We start from the raw sequence: 15,339 nt of genomic DNA, 5'->3' as shown, positions 1-15,339 counted from the left end.
ATAGTGTAGCTATTGTTCACTGCCCCAAGAAAAAATGGGGCCACTCAGCAGACATGGCCTGGGCATTTATTGGGGACAAAAAGGTGAGAAAAAAATTCGGAAAGTTCTGTAATAGTATCACAGATAAGAAGTTCACAGTTACTAGAGGCTCTCATCACAATGTCACCAAAAACAATGTATCCACTTAAAACTATGCACAAAATAGCAATCTTCTTTCATCTTTCATTCTGGCTTAACTGTTTGTTTCTCCACCAATCATGTATTTAGCCCCTTCATTTTGACCATGTACTGTGCCAAACCCTGAGGCTCCAAAGATCAAGAAGTTCTGTGGGGAAAAAAACAAAACAACAAAATAAAACCAATAAAATTTTATTTGGGATATCCTTATAAATAACTAGTCTATCCACATTAAATGTGTAGATTAACCCACAGAACATAAAATGCTTCCTATTCTAACCAGGGCCCAGACAGGCAAGAAGGGAGGGCAAAATGATCATCCTTAGAATGTCCTCTCTCTGAACATGATGAGCTTCAACAAAATTCCCCATTCCAAAAAAATTGCCTCATACTGTAAATATCTGAAGCCCCTCAATATGTAACTTCCGAAGTGCCTCATCCTCTCTCTACAGCAAGCATCAGCACACAGTTCCTGAATATAATTCCAGGCTGGTTATGAAAATTAGCAGTCAGGTATTTCAGCCTATTTAAGAACAAGTAAATAAATCTTCCAAATAGGTCCCTATTTGTTTTTCTCCTCTGTTCAAGGTCAAACATTTACCCACACCCTAGAGAAATCCTCCCCATGAATCAGGGAGCAGCAGCTAAACTCCAGCTCCAGGCACTCTGGAGAAGCCACTCCTTGAAGGAGATAAGGAGCCCTCCAGCTCACACTTACTGAGTAAGGAGAGAGCTGCCACACCTCAATGCATGTCTAAGAAGCTGACCCAGCCCCTACTGAGTAAGGAGAGAGTTGCCACACCTCGATGCCTATCTAAGAAGTGACCCAGCCCCTAGGTTCAAGACTCAAATGTTAATTGAATTCCAATGGACAGCAGAGTCCCCCACCAAGAAGAAAAGTGGAAGACCATGAAATGAGTTCAAGAAAACTTATACCACTATAATCTAAAGATGATCACAGAAGAACTCAGTGACTTCCTGTTTACATAATAACAAGTGTGATGCTCTTTTCTGATCTTGGTAAAATTATAATTTTATGTTGATTGTTATGTAGGATTCCATCCTACATTTACAGATAGAAAGCAACTTGAAGATCATGGTCTAACTGATTGGTTCTACAAATGAGAAAATTGAGCCCTGGGTAAATTAAATGACCTGCCCAAACAGCTAGGAAGTGGCAAGTGAGAATCCACATTGGCTGACCCTCGGATCAACACTCTCTCTCCTCATTTGCAACAGATATTTACTAATATTCAATAGATATTTATCAAATTTTAAACATGTGCAAGACACCCGAGCGATTACAAAGCTGAATGCAATCATTCCCTCAAGGAATCTAAAAAGTGGTGGGTTTTAGACAATATTTTCACAGTTTTTATATGCAAATCATCACATGAAACCTTATAGGGAATTTTAGAGGAATATCTGAAATTCTCCTCATAGGGCTAATACTTAATTTCACACTGACTCTTTCCATCCCCCTTTCAGCCCTTCAACTACAGGTGGATGTCATGATCAGTATCAATGATGAGGAGGAGGACAAGGATGATGTTAATCCCAATGATAAGACATTTAGTATGTGCCAGTCACTGCTCTGGAATACAGGTAGCTTATTTAATCCTCACAACCACCGGAGGAAGGAGATGCTAGTACATCTCCATTTTATAACAGGCATGGGGAAAGGAAGTCAACTGCCCTCAAAGGGTACTTGAGCCAGTGTTTATACTCAAGCATGCCTTTTCTATTACTGTCTCCCAGGCTCCTGGCCCTGGCTCTTCCCCTGATTACCTGGCCCTTCTGGACCCCAGTTTCTTCACCTGTGAAATGGCGAAGTGGGCCACATGATTTTCCAATGTCTCTTCCAGGTATAGCATTCTGTGACTCACTGATTTGAGGTATTTAACCAATCTCTTTCCTTTAACAGAGGAAAGACGACTTTGTAAAAGCTAAGGATAATTTTGTCCCAAATTACAAAATCCAGACCCTTGTGCTGAGGTTTCACAGTAAGGGAGGGCAGGGAGTTACAGGTTTGAGATATACATCCTTGACTTTCATCTAGGCTCCAATGTCAGATTTTTTTTAAAGCTAATGCCACAACCACATGACAGAATAACATATAGTCATTAACAATGGTGTTTAAACAAGACAAGAGGTTTTTTAAATTCCTAGTGATGATTAGGAGTCATCTGTAAAAACATGGGGAAATATGCTACAGGTTAAAAGAAAAGAGCAGGATACAATATAGGAGCTATGTTTTCTTTTTGTTGCTTTTTTTTAACATGGGGAAAGAAGCAAGAAGAGCATTCAACAGTGGTCATAGCTGAATAATAGGATTTGGGAGATTTTTCTTTCTCCTTTTCCTTTTCTTATTTTTTATGTAAGCTTAAATTACCACTATAATTAGAGGGGAGACTGTTCTTTATAAAGTGAGAAAAGGTGTCCAATATGCTCACATTGATTTCTTCTGGGAAGAAAGAAAATATTCTCCTAAAAACATTTCAGTAACACTGCAGAAATTCCAGAAATACAGGTCTAGAGGAAAACATCATCATTACCTACTACAGATGGGGAAGAAAAGATTCCTCTATTGCTTCAGGTCTAGAGTAACTAAGTTTTACAGGATGTTTCAGGAATGCTGGCGGGGAAGTTGCTCTGGAGTCCAGGACACATGGCTTTATAGAGCTGGACCCAGGGAAAGAAAGAACAGGTGCAGCAGTGAAGCAGCAGACCGTGAGAGCCAAATGTCACTGGCCCCATCCAGAAATGCCAGTCTGGAGCAGGTTCTCCCTGAGTGGTCCTGCCCTGCACCACAGCCACACGGCCAAGGGGACTTTCCGTGAGCACAAATGTCCTTTCCTCTCTGAAGCACTACAGCCAAGGGAGGACAGGTAGCATAGTTCATGGAATCTGCAACTGTGAAATCAATCACAATCAAACTAACCTGTGCTTTCACTAGGCTGCAGGATAAGCACATTGTGTAGACACATCCGTGTTCATATACAAACATGCAATATATATATAGACACGTGGCCCAGTTTACAACACAGATCAATTACTGTGGCTTTGGATGGCGACAATGAAACACTTCACTCTACAGCACTCTTGAGAACATTTTGTAAACATTATTTCTCTGGTGATTCCCACTGATACTACAAAAGTCTCAGGAAAGAGTACAATTGAAAAAAATCACATTCAGAATGCTATTAATTACATATGAACCCTCTGCCTTATTTGAACAGGCTTTTTTGCTACTTTGCAGCAAGTAAATAAAGACAGATCTGATATACAAAGAATAGGAAAACTAGCACAGGAAAAGTCAGCTCCTCCTTTGGGAGTCTGACAAACAATATGTGGCGTCAATGTCACATCACACCCTGATTCAGAGGATGGCTCAAGAGAGCCATGCTGCCCAGCTCACCAACAGCTCCAGACTTGCCCCAGGCACACACCACACTGGGTTTCACTGGCACTAACACCATCAAGAAGGCAAAACACAAAGGTCTGCGGGTACCTTTTCTCTATTAATTTAAAAAGACATATTTCTGTTGATTGCTGCCAAAATTCATTTGAAGGATTATTTAAAATTGGAAGATAATATATTGTAACTAAATAAAGAGATGTCATCTCTTGTCTTTTTAAAGGCATTTTTTTCTGTGTCTAAGCGTGAAGTTGGCACCTATTGACTTTACCTGGCAGTAATTAAATACATCTAACATTAGATAAAGAAATTTAACCTACCTCATCAAAGGTGGTGTCATCTTTCTTCAAAGCTATAAAATAAAAAGGGAAAGGAAACAGTTATTGTGAAACATCTCAAAGAGACCAAGTATCTAAGTTCTAGAAAACAGAAAAAAAAAAGCAGTATGGTGTTTTCCTTTGAGAAAATAAAATTGTACCCTATCCTGAATAACAATGTTATGATACAAATACCAAAACTGCAAATGAGAGAGAGAGTTGCACAGCATGCATCTTTGTGAAATACTTTCATAAATATGGAAATGATCTATCCTCCCAAGTATAGAAAAGAATGATCTTTCCCCTATCACTTCTTCAGTAGGAAAATATTTTAATGACAGAATGAAAAAGTAGTCTTTAAGAAATTTCCCATTAAACCTGTGGGCTTTGAGCATATATCATCATGCATGTTGTATGGACCTCCCAAACCAACTGTTAGGATGACATCCACTCTGCACAGTGCCCTGAATGAGATTTTCACACTAGGGAAGTTTAAGTACAGTGATGAAAAACCAAGCATGTAAAATAAGCACTGTAGAGACAGTCAAACATTTCAACATGAGAAACTTTAGAACAAAGTTTCACCAAAGGAAATAATACATTCAGAATATTTTATAGGAACTAGAAAATACTTGAAATTTATTTTAAATATACATGGTTCAGAATTAGAATTCTATTCCTCTAAAGGGAAAGAGAAGTATTTCATGCATAGTTGGAAAACACCTAGTTCCTCAAATCTTAGAATTACTTAGAATGTTTCATATTAAGGTAAATGCACAAAGTAGCTAATTTAGCTGAAACATAGTAGCTCATTTAGTTGAAACCACTAGTTGGAGAAATGTTTTAAATCTACAGAATTTGTACATAGGTGTTTACGGGTCTATACTGGAGAGTCCTGTTCTGGATAGAAGTATCTGGGTAGCTCTTACTTGGAAATGTTCTGACAAAAGCAATAAATAGAAAGCAAATTATTTCGGCAATTGAGCTCAGAGAGAAGTCATGTGCCTAAACTGAATCCATCATACCAAAGCTTATGTTATATAGCAATCCTAAGGCTATTTTCTCTGTTTCATACTATAAATTTGTCTTTTTAAAACTTCCAGAAGTACGTGGCTGTGGTGGTAAGTTAAGGTTAAGTTAAGGTAAGGTAAGGTGGTAAACTAAGGTAGGTTGAGGAAGATAAAATGTTGCTGAAAGTTTCTTAGTCTTCCCCTGTTGCTTAAGAAACTGATCTGTAATAGATATCTCTACCTCCTTTATTAGAGAACAATTTTTTCTGAATGGAAAATAAAAAGGTAGGCTTTTGTCACAGTCTCAAATGACTTAACTTTTTTTTTTTTTTGAGGAAGATTAGCCCTGAGCTAATATCTGCTGCCAATCCTCTTTTACTGAGGAAGACTGTCCCTGAGCTAACATCTGTGCCCATCTTCCTCTACTTTATATGTGGGACGCCTGCCACAGCATGGCTTGCCACATGGTGCCATGTCTGTACCTGGGATCCAAACCGGTGAACCCTGGGCCGCTGAAGTGGAATGTGCGCACTTAACCACTGCGCCACCGGGCCAGCCCCTCAAATGATATATCTTGCACTCAATTACTCACATATATTTTATCATGTATTTGACTTAACTTACATTAAACATAAAATAACCTATCTTGATAGAAAGATATGAGATCCTAGATGATTCCTTTTTTTATTGTAGCAACATTGGTTTATAACTTTATATAAATTTCAGGTGTACATCATAATATTTTGATTCCTGTGTAGATTACATCATGTTCACCACCCAAAGACTAATTACAATCCATCACCACACACATGTGCCTATTGACCCCTTTCACCTTCTTCCCTCCCTCCATCTTCTCTGGTAACCACCAATCCAATCTCTGTTACTATGTGTTTGTTTGTTGTATTTTTACCTTCTACTTATGAGTGAGATCATACAGTATTTGACTTTCTCCCTCTGATTTATTTTGCTTAGCAAAATACCCTCAAGGTTCATCCATGTGATCACAAATGGTCAGATGTCATTGCTTCTTATGGCTGAGTAGTATTCCATTGTGTCTATATACCACTTCTTTATCCATTCATTCCTTGATGGGCACCTAATTTGCTTCCAAGTTTTGGCCATTGTGAATAATGCTGCAACGACATAGGGGTGCAAGTATCTTTACGTATTTGTGTTTTCATGTTCTTTGGATAAATACCCAGCAGTGAGATAGCTGGATCATATGGCAGATCTATTCTTAATTTTCTGAGGAATCTCCATACTGTTTTCCATAGTGGCTGCACCAGTTTGCATTCCCACCAGCAGTGTTTCAGAGTTCCCTTTTCTCTACAACCTCTCCAACACTTGTGGCTTCCTATCTTGTTAAAGATAGCCATTCTGACGGGAGAGAGGTGATACCTCATCGTAGGTTTTTCTTTCTTTCTTTCTTTCTTTTTTTTTTTTTTTTGAGGAAGATTAGCCCTGAGCTAACTACTGCCAATCCTCCTCCTTTTGCTGAGGAAGACTGGTACTGAGCTAATATCCGTGTCCATCTTCCTCTGCTTTATATGTGGGGCACCTGCCACAGCATGGCTTGCCAAGCGGTGCCACATCCACATCCAGGATCCAAACCAGCAAACCCTGGGCCGCCAACAATCGGAATGTGCGCACTTAACTGCTGTGCCACCTGGCCGGCCCCATTTCTTTCTTTTTAAGTAAGCTTTTTGATGAGGAAGATTGGCCATGAGCTAACATTTGTTGCCAATCTTCCTTTTTTTCCATCTCCCGAAAGCCCCAGTACCTAGTTGTATATCCTAGTTGTAAGTCATTCTAGTTCTTCTATGTGGCATGCTGCCACAGCATGGCTTGATGAGCAGTGAGTAGGTCCGGGCCCAGGATCCAAACCCTGGACAGCCAAAGCAGAGCACATTAACTTGACCATTCAGCCACGGGGCAGGTCCCTCACCGTAGTTTTGATTTGCATTTCCCTGATAGTTAATGATGTTGAACATCCTTTCATCATCTGTATACCTTCTTGCAGAAATGTGTGTTCAGATATTTTACCCATTTTTAAACTGGGTTGTTAATTTTGTTGTTGTTGAGATGAATGAGTTCTTTATATATTTTGGATATTAAGCCCTTATCAGATATATGATTTACAAATACCTTCTCCCAATTGTTAGGTTGTCTTCTCATTTTGCTGACAGTTTCCTTTGCTGTGCAGAAGCTTTTTACCTTGATGTAGTCCCATTTGTTCATTTTGCCTATTGTTTCCCTTGACAAGCTAGACATAGTACTTGACAATATGCTGCTAAGACTGATGTTGAAGAGCATACTGCCTATGTTTTCTTCTAGCAGTTTTATGGTTTCAAGTCTTTAGTCCATTTTGAGTTAATTTTTGTGTATGGTGTAAAATAATGTTCTACTTTCATTCTTTTGCATGTGGCTGTCCAGTTTTCCCAACACCATTTATTGAAGAGACTCTCCTTTCTCCATTGTATGTTCTTGGCTCCCTTGTCGAAAATTAGCAGTCCATAGATGTGTGGGCTTATTTCTGGGCTCTCAATTCTGTTCCTTGATCTGTGTGATTGTTTTTGTGCCAGTACCATGCTGTTTTGGTTATTACAGCTTTGCAGTATATTTTGAAATCAGGGAGTGTGACACTTCCAGCTTCGTTCTTTTTTCTCAGGAATCCTTTGGCTATTCAGGGTCTTTTGTTGTTCCATATAAATTTTAGGATTCCTTGTTCTATTTCTGTGAAACATGTTGCTGGAACTTTGATAAAGATTGCATTGAACCTGTAGATTGCTTTAGGAAGTATGGACATTTTAACTATGTTAATTCTTCCAAATCCAAGAGCATGGTATATTTTTCCACTTCTTTGCATCTTCTTCAATTTCTTTCAACAATGCTTTGTAGTTTTCAGTGTACAGATCTTTCACCTCTTTGGTTAAGTTTATTCCTAGATATTTTATTCTTTTTTTGTGATTGTAAATGGGATTGTATTCTTAATTTCTCTTTCTGCTACTTCATTGTTAGTGTATAGAAATGCAACTGATTTTTGTATGTTGATTTTGTATCTTGCAACTTTACCATATGCATTTATTATTTCTAAAAGTTTTTCGGTGGATTCTTTAGAATTTTCTATATATAAAATCATGTCACCTACAAATAGTGACAGTTTTACTTCTTCCTTTCCAATTTGGATCCCTTTTATTTCTTTTTCTTGCCGCATTGCTCTGAGTAGGACTTCCAATACCATGTTAAATAAGAGTGGTGACAGTGGGCATCCTTGTCTGGTTCCTGTTCTTAGAGGGATAGCTTTCAGTTTTTCTCCATTGAGAATGATATTAGCTGTGCATTTGTCATATGGCTTTTATTCTGTTGAGGTAGTTTCCTTCTATATCCATTTTATTCAGAGTTTTTATCATAAATGGATGCTGGATCTTGTCAAATGATTTCTCTGCATCTCTTGAGATGATGATGTGATTTTTATTCTTCATTTAGCTAATGTCGTGTATCACATTGATTGATTTGCGGATGTTGAACCATCCCTGCATCCTAGATGATTCTTAATGGCTACATTTTAACTTAGAATGTAAAATTTCTAATAGAAATCTTTCTTTAAATATCAGTCAACAATGTTACTAGACTATACCCCTCACTCCCTTAACCCAAAGCATGTCCTTTAATTAGCATACTTGACTAGTGATTCCTTTTTAAAACATTAGTGACCTACACAAATATAGACAAGTTGCTCCATCTAAAAAACAATTTTTTGGAATAAGAAATGATCAGCTCATTGATTTCAAACACAAAGTCAATTATTGTACAGCCTCATACAAGCTCCTTTAACAGAGACTAATGGAAAACACATTATGTGGCTGCCATGCAAGATGCAAAGCTATAGCAGCAAACTTATAATTCACAGCACAAACTTTAAAATTTATTTTCTTTACTTTGGACCTAACAAAAGTTCTGGAAATTCAGCTATGGGTTTTCTTAAGAAAGCAGCCAGTAAGAACTACAGTTGATACTATGCCTTAGGGAATTGCAAACATGGAATGAAGACCCTCAAGATGAGAGATGAGGAAAACAAAAAACCAGGATGTCTTTGACACCCAAATGACTATTTTCTTCTTGTCGCCTAAGTCCTGCCAATTCTCCCAAAATCCTAGATAAAGGGGTGGGGTCTGTCAGAAAGAAAAGGAGGAAGGAGAAGAGGCAATTGCAGGTGTATTTTCTAAGATATAAGGAGCAGGAAGCCAGATTCTCTCCCCTGCACCCTACTCGCAAGCCCAGGCTACCTCAGGGGAAAACATTTTAAGACCAAGAAGTCTATTGCTTCATTGAAACCCTTCATTGCTAGATGGACACTGTACAGTTTCTTCTAAATATGGAATCTTTGCCCTGAACAGCAGTTAAAAGTAACAACAGAGGCCAATGAAAGGTGTCTTTGCCAAATATTTATCAGGTCATTGACGAATAAACTTTGACCTAAACAAGTACACAACATCTCATTATTGATTACATTCCCTGATTGCTATTAATTATTCATGTAAATGTAAACCCACAATTGTCTTCAAGGATATCATGGGATAACAAGCATACTACACTTCTCTTGGTTAACAAAGGGGCATATACCATTTAAGATAATCACATATTCTATTCAGTCCTCTGCTCAGACATTGATTCCTCTAGAAAGCTTTCCATGATCTCACCAAGACTAAAGTGATGTCCCTCCTACGTGCTCCAAAAGCAAATTATGCTAACCTTTACAGTAGAATTTGTCACTCTATATTGTTAATGCCCATTCATTGGCCTGTCCTTCTTAAAGTCCTTAAGGACAAGGACTAGTAACAATGGTCACTAAATCTGAATGCCAGCACAATATCTAGCATACAGGAGATACTTGATAATTATTTGAATTAACGAGTTCTACCTCAATGGCAAAATGATACCATCTTACACTTTGAGATACACTAAAGTTTTAGCATACGAAAAACCATACACTATTCTCTCTTATGAAAGAATTATAGATATAAATTCCATTTCATAGTTTTCAAATTAAAATTTTTTGAAACTGCATTGGGAGAGGATATGGTACAATAGTTAAAACTTGTGCCTGAACCTTTAACCTTACCTTTCTCTTTCCTGACAGAATGGATTTATCAAATGACAGCTGGACTCTAGAATTACACACTTAAGGTAACAAACCCGAAAACGCAGTGTAACTACAGTCTCTTCCTTTTGTTCAGATCTCTCACAAACTACATCTTTTAAAGAAATAGTATACATGGAGTTCATCTCAAATATCACAGAGTATAAACTTCCTTTCTCCAGGAGATAATCCAAATAAGTGTGAAGAACTGCATTCAAATGAATACGAAGAAATGTCAGTTTGACCCTAATCTTACACCGGATATTACAGAAAGCCTTTCTCCTCCCAGGCTATCAATCAAAAATAAAAAAGAAACAAGGGAAAATAAGAGAAAGTGGGTTTTAATATAAACTTTTTTTAACTATAATTCCAATTTATCTTTGTTTATACTAACCTAAATTTTTTTAAAAAATATGTATGAGACAACTATAGGAATTCCTAAATAAGCAAACACCCTGACACTATTTAGCAGAAAACCATAAATACTCACTACTGAAATCAACAGATGATTTTGAAATCAAATTACATCCATCTTATAAAAGAACCATAGCTGTATTATAGTCACTCCCTGGCAGATGTCGTAAATTAGAGTGCTAAGGCTTGAAAGCTAATGTGTTTTATTAGACCTTTTATAATATAGTAATCTCAGATCTGCTGTATTTCGGGTGGGCAGTGACAAAGGTGGCATGGACTTTCATGTATGAATAAATTAAACATTAGCATTGCTACTTTTATATAGTCAGAGTTATTACTAATAAATTCATTGATTGGATATCACATACTTTCAAAAATTGTCCTCATTTTCCATAGATGAATGATTACTAATTTCTTATGGTTAAACAATGATACTGTATATTTTACCATAGAACAAGCTACACTTTCGAATCACACTAAAAAAGCAAAATAAAGTCAGTATGTTTATGTCATCAGCCATCGTAGAATGGTTAAAGGGAATGAACATAGTGAGATGTTGGATTATCCAGCAGGAATAAACCATTCACTCTGATCCTCTCATGAAGTACCAATGAAGAAAAGAGGAAGACAGGGGATAAACAGAGAAATCAGAAGGAATAATAACAGCCTCCAGTATTGATCTTCACCATATGACAGATACCACACTAGATATTTTATGTATTTTATCCAATTTAATCTTCACAACAACCTTAAGAAAATTTACAGATGAGGACTTGAGTTTAGGGAAATTCTGCTAGCTGCCCAAGGCACACAACAAGCAGGGAAAATGGGGTTTGAACCCAGAGCGGCCTAACACCAAAACCTATCCCATTTCCAGGTTAGCTAAACCGTAAAGTCAGTGGCCACTTCTTCCCTCACTTCTCTTGCTCCCACCTAGAAGATCAATTATGTCAGTATCACGCAATCTCTAATAATGATAATAACACATTACGAGCATTTACTGAGTCTTTACTACGTACCACACAGGACAACATATGCATTATTTCACTAAGCGTCAATAACAAAACTGAGTTGTACATGAAAAACAAGCTCAGAAGTTGAGGGACCTGCCCAAGGTCACTCAGCTACAAATGGCAACACCAGAAATCCCCAGTCTGTCTGACACACAGCCCACACCTTTAATCAATGCACTATATAATCCCACAGTAAAGCCTCAGTTCAACAGCCTCCAGCACCTTAAAAATCTTTAAATAATCAGGTTGATTTCCTTGCTTTTTGATTTTGCAAATAAAATATCAAGAAAATACATAGATAAAGATTTATTTTTCTGTAATCCTACTTCTAATGAATGTCTCGGGCTTGGTGTACAATCATAACCACTTAAAAACTCTTTATCTCCTTTTATAGTATTCCAGAACAAGATTGGTTATTCAGAATCATATCCTCCACCAATACAACAAATAATCAGTTATGTTCACTATACTGTACACTCTTTTTAAGAGGGAGGAAATAAAATCTACTAGATATTAGAAGACATTTTAACAAGAGTTGCAATCAAAAGGAGTTTCACATCACTAAATCTCAGTAAGCTAGAAAATCCAATTAACTATAATACCCCATTTGCCAGCATTGTAGTTAATCCAAATTTTACTGATTGTCTATCAAAACCTTGAAATTATCTAAACATAAGGAATTTTTATATTAATGTCCTTGGTTTCTTACTGACTCAATTGCAATGAATTATTTAACACAAAACTGGAAGGGCTCCAACAGAGTCATTAGCATTAGTAAATATACAGTTAATGTGTTTTAGAACAGGGCCTAATGGACTCCAGAACCTGCCTCTGTGATGGTTGGGGTAGGGGGCTGAAACATCCTCCTTAATAATGAACCTTGCAGGCTCACACGCTTCTTGACTTCCAACTTCATTTGAATGTAGGGACTCTTCTCAGCATCCCTAACTTGCAAGAGTGAAACTCCAATATCCAATACATTTAATAAGTAAAACCAGGAATAAGTATTGGTTTCACACCACAACTTTACAGTCTTCTTGGGGATGCTTTTGGATACAAATAGGAAATTTTAACTTAAAAGACAACAAACAAAAAACGAGGCTAAATTTCGGTCCTCGTTTTCTCTTACCTGAAGAAAGTTTGCATATTTTACGATGCACTTATATAATGATTTTTATGTGAATGAATGGAAGGATGACTACAGTATTCATATGCATTCCAGTGGTTTACTTTAAGGAATTAGGCATCTTATGCTTATTTTCCATTAACCCCTTCATTAACATGGATGACATGTTAAATAAGTGGAACAAAGGCTAGAAGGCTTCTTAGGGACTCGGAGGGCTTACTCTTAGTGCCTGTGCAATTTTCTCGCTGAAAGCAGTTACCTGTATAAACGAAAGTTATGTTAGAGGAGGCAGCTACCGTCTTAAGGTGCAAAGAGGTTTTCCATGGCCAACCCTAGAAATCTAACAAACCCATTCCACGTGATACTGTTGTCACCCGCTTACAGTCTGTGACATTTATTCTTAGATGTCCTAAAACATTTCTCGGTCGGTTTTTAGTTGTTGGTCGGTTGGCTGATCTAAAGACAATAGCACTGGAGCCCTAGTAAATGAAAGAAGTTCGGAAGACTTATTCCTAAATGTTCCGACAAGTTCACGGCACGCATTTCTCTGCAGCAGTGGAAAAATTCGGAGAACACCCAAATCTCGCTTTCGAGGACTCGAAGTACGGAACAAAAGGTCCCCAGGTATCTGTCCCACTTCTCTTTAGGTTGGATGTGTTAAACAATAGCGAGGCGCAACTCAACGTTTCACCAACGTTCAAAGCTAAATTATTGACTAAACACCCGATATCAAAGCCTGCGCACACAAAATAAGGGACCCAGGCGGCCGCGCAGCCCGGTGCGCAGCGGGGGCAGGGGCGTTCCCCGCGGGCGGGCGCGAGAGCCCGAGCGCTAGCGGCGAGGCAGGGGAACCCAAACTGTAGGCTTCAGATGGTCCACAAACGAACCTCCAGATCTGAGGCAGAGGGGTGTCTCTCCTTGCCGTTGCCGCCCTCCCCAGGTCCCGGGCACTGCTCCCTCCACGCTCCGCGCGCCCCACGCCAGCCCGGTGGCCGCTGCCCGGCTGGTGCCAGAAGCGCGGGGCCAGGGAGCGGGCGCCGGGGCGGCGGGCCGGGTGCCCCGGGCAGCGCGCCACTCACCGATGCGGCTGAAACTCTCCGACAAAGTTCTCCGCAACTTCTTCATCTTGCCGATCTTCTCGGCCGGCTGGGGCTCAATGAGGTCGCACATCTGGGCGACACCGGGCCCCGGCAACTTCCCCAAACTGGTCCAGAGCGGAGAGCAGACAACGGCGAGGGCGCGCGGCGCAGGGAAGGCGGCGCCTCCTCCTCCTCCTCCACCTCCTCCTCCTCCGGCCGGGAGGCGACGCGCAGGGCTCGGGAGGCGAGCGGCGAGCGGCAGGCTCGGCTCGGCTCGGCTCGGCTCGGGCCTGGGCCGCGGCTGGGCGGGCGGACGGGCTTCTCTACGTGGTGCCGGGGGCGGCCGCGACCGCCGCCGCTGTGGGGGCCCCGCGCCGCGCCGCCGCCGCCCGGCTCATTTTCCCTCCTTTGTAACCGAGGGGAGCGCGGCCGGGGGCGGGGCGGGCCGGGGACCAGGTGCGGGAGCCAGGGGTCGCCGAGCGCGCGGGGCGCGGGCGGGGAGAAGTTCTCAGCCCCGAGTTTCCGCGCTCGGGAGAAAGGGCCGCGGCGCGAACCGCCACCCGGCCCTCCCGCACCGCCCCTCCCGCCGCCGCCGCCGCCGCCGCCGCCGCCGCCGCCCCGCCTCCCCCTCGGCGAAGGCCCGCGGGCGCGGGACCCCGGCGCGACCTCGGCTCCCCGCTCGGAGCCGCGTCCCCGGCGGCCTCCCCGGCGCCTCCCCGGCCCGCGCGCCCAGCCGCGCCCCCTCCCGGTCGCCCCCGGCCCGGGCCGCGCCCTGCCCGCCTCGCCCGCGCGTGAGGCCCCGGCCGGCGAAGGGCTGCGAACCCGCAGGGCTGGGAACGGGCCGCGACTGGGGGCCCTGTCTCGGGCTGAGGGTAGGTCACCGAAAGGACAGGGGCTGAGTCTAGACCATCTAGCTGAGTGGTTTCCTCCCTGCCACGAACGCAAGTGACAAGAGCGCGGAGTTGGGGGCGTGGGAGGAGGCCGCCACCACTGCCTCCGGGTCGGGGGAGTGGAAAGGCCTCCAGGAGACGCGCAGGTTTGACCGTGATTTTTTTTTTTTAATATTGTCAAGGAAGCTGTGAAGTGAAGGATCCAAAGGGAAAGATGGGCCCGTTTTTTAGGAGAGTCAAGTGCAAAAGCAGAAGCTTCAACTGTAACCCCGCAGGGCAAGGCTAGTGCTCTGTTTCCTTCATCCCTGTGTCTGACGCTAAGTGACAGACGGGAATGCAGATGAGCTGATGATACAAGTACCCAGTTCTACAGTAAATAGCAAACACTAGCCCTTAGTCTACTTCTCAGTTTTAAAACATATTTCTAAATGGGAAGACTTAAAGCCAAAAAGATTCTGACCTACTCTTCCCCCACCGCCAAAAATGAACTTTGAAGGAGGGAGGGGGTGCTTTATAAAACCCCAGAACAAATAGTTCGGCAGCAAAGACAGATCGTCTTCATTCTACTAAAACGTGGTACAGCGAATGCTCCAAACGTCACTCTCCCAGGGGAGAAAGAAGGAAGACGGGGGAGGTCCTGAATGTGTTGATTTGGGGCCAGCAAACTCCTTATGAATAGAAATTTAGTAATCTTGAGTCATCTGGCTGGGTAAGTAATAAGAGCTTGTGAGCGTGTGACAATGCCGTTCAGTTTA

At 41.3% G+C, this 15,339-nt stretch overlaps 1 protein-coding gene across 4 annotated transcripts in view; it reads right to left on the bottom strand.

Moving 5' to 3' along the window:
* The window catches only part of CDK14 (cyclin dependent kinase 14), a 550,632-nt gene extending 536,408 nt beyond the window's left edge, over nt 1-14,224 (bottom strand). Inside the window, exons 1-2 of one of the 4 annotated variants that reach the window (XM_014842923.3) lie at nt 13,695-14,224; nt 3,916-3,947 (exon numbers count right to left, since the gene is read on the bottom strand). In XM_014842923.3, the coding sequence (XP_014698409.1) occupies nt 3,916-3,947; nt 13,695-13,785 (123 nt within the window). In that variant the 5' untranslated portion in view covers nt 13,786-14,224. The remainder of the gene's footprint in view (nt 1-3,915; nt 3,948-13,694) is intronic. The other 3 variants (XM_070508163.1, XM_070508157.1, XM_070508181.1) reach the window with 3 other exon arrangements.
* Nucleotides 14,225-15,339: the final 1,115 nt, after the last annotated feature.

The sequence above is a fragment of the Equus asinus genome, chromosome 1, assembly GCF_041296235.1.
Source record: "Equus asinus isolate D_3611 breed Donkey chromosome 1, EquAss-T2T_v2, whole genome shotgun sequence".
Taxonomy (NCBI): Eukaryota; Metazoa; Chordata; class Mammalia; order Perissodactyla; family Equidae; genus Equus; species Equus asinus.
Note: the sequence above shows the minus strand (reverse complement) of the source record. Positions and strands in the feature narration are given on the sequence as shown.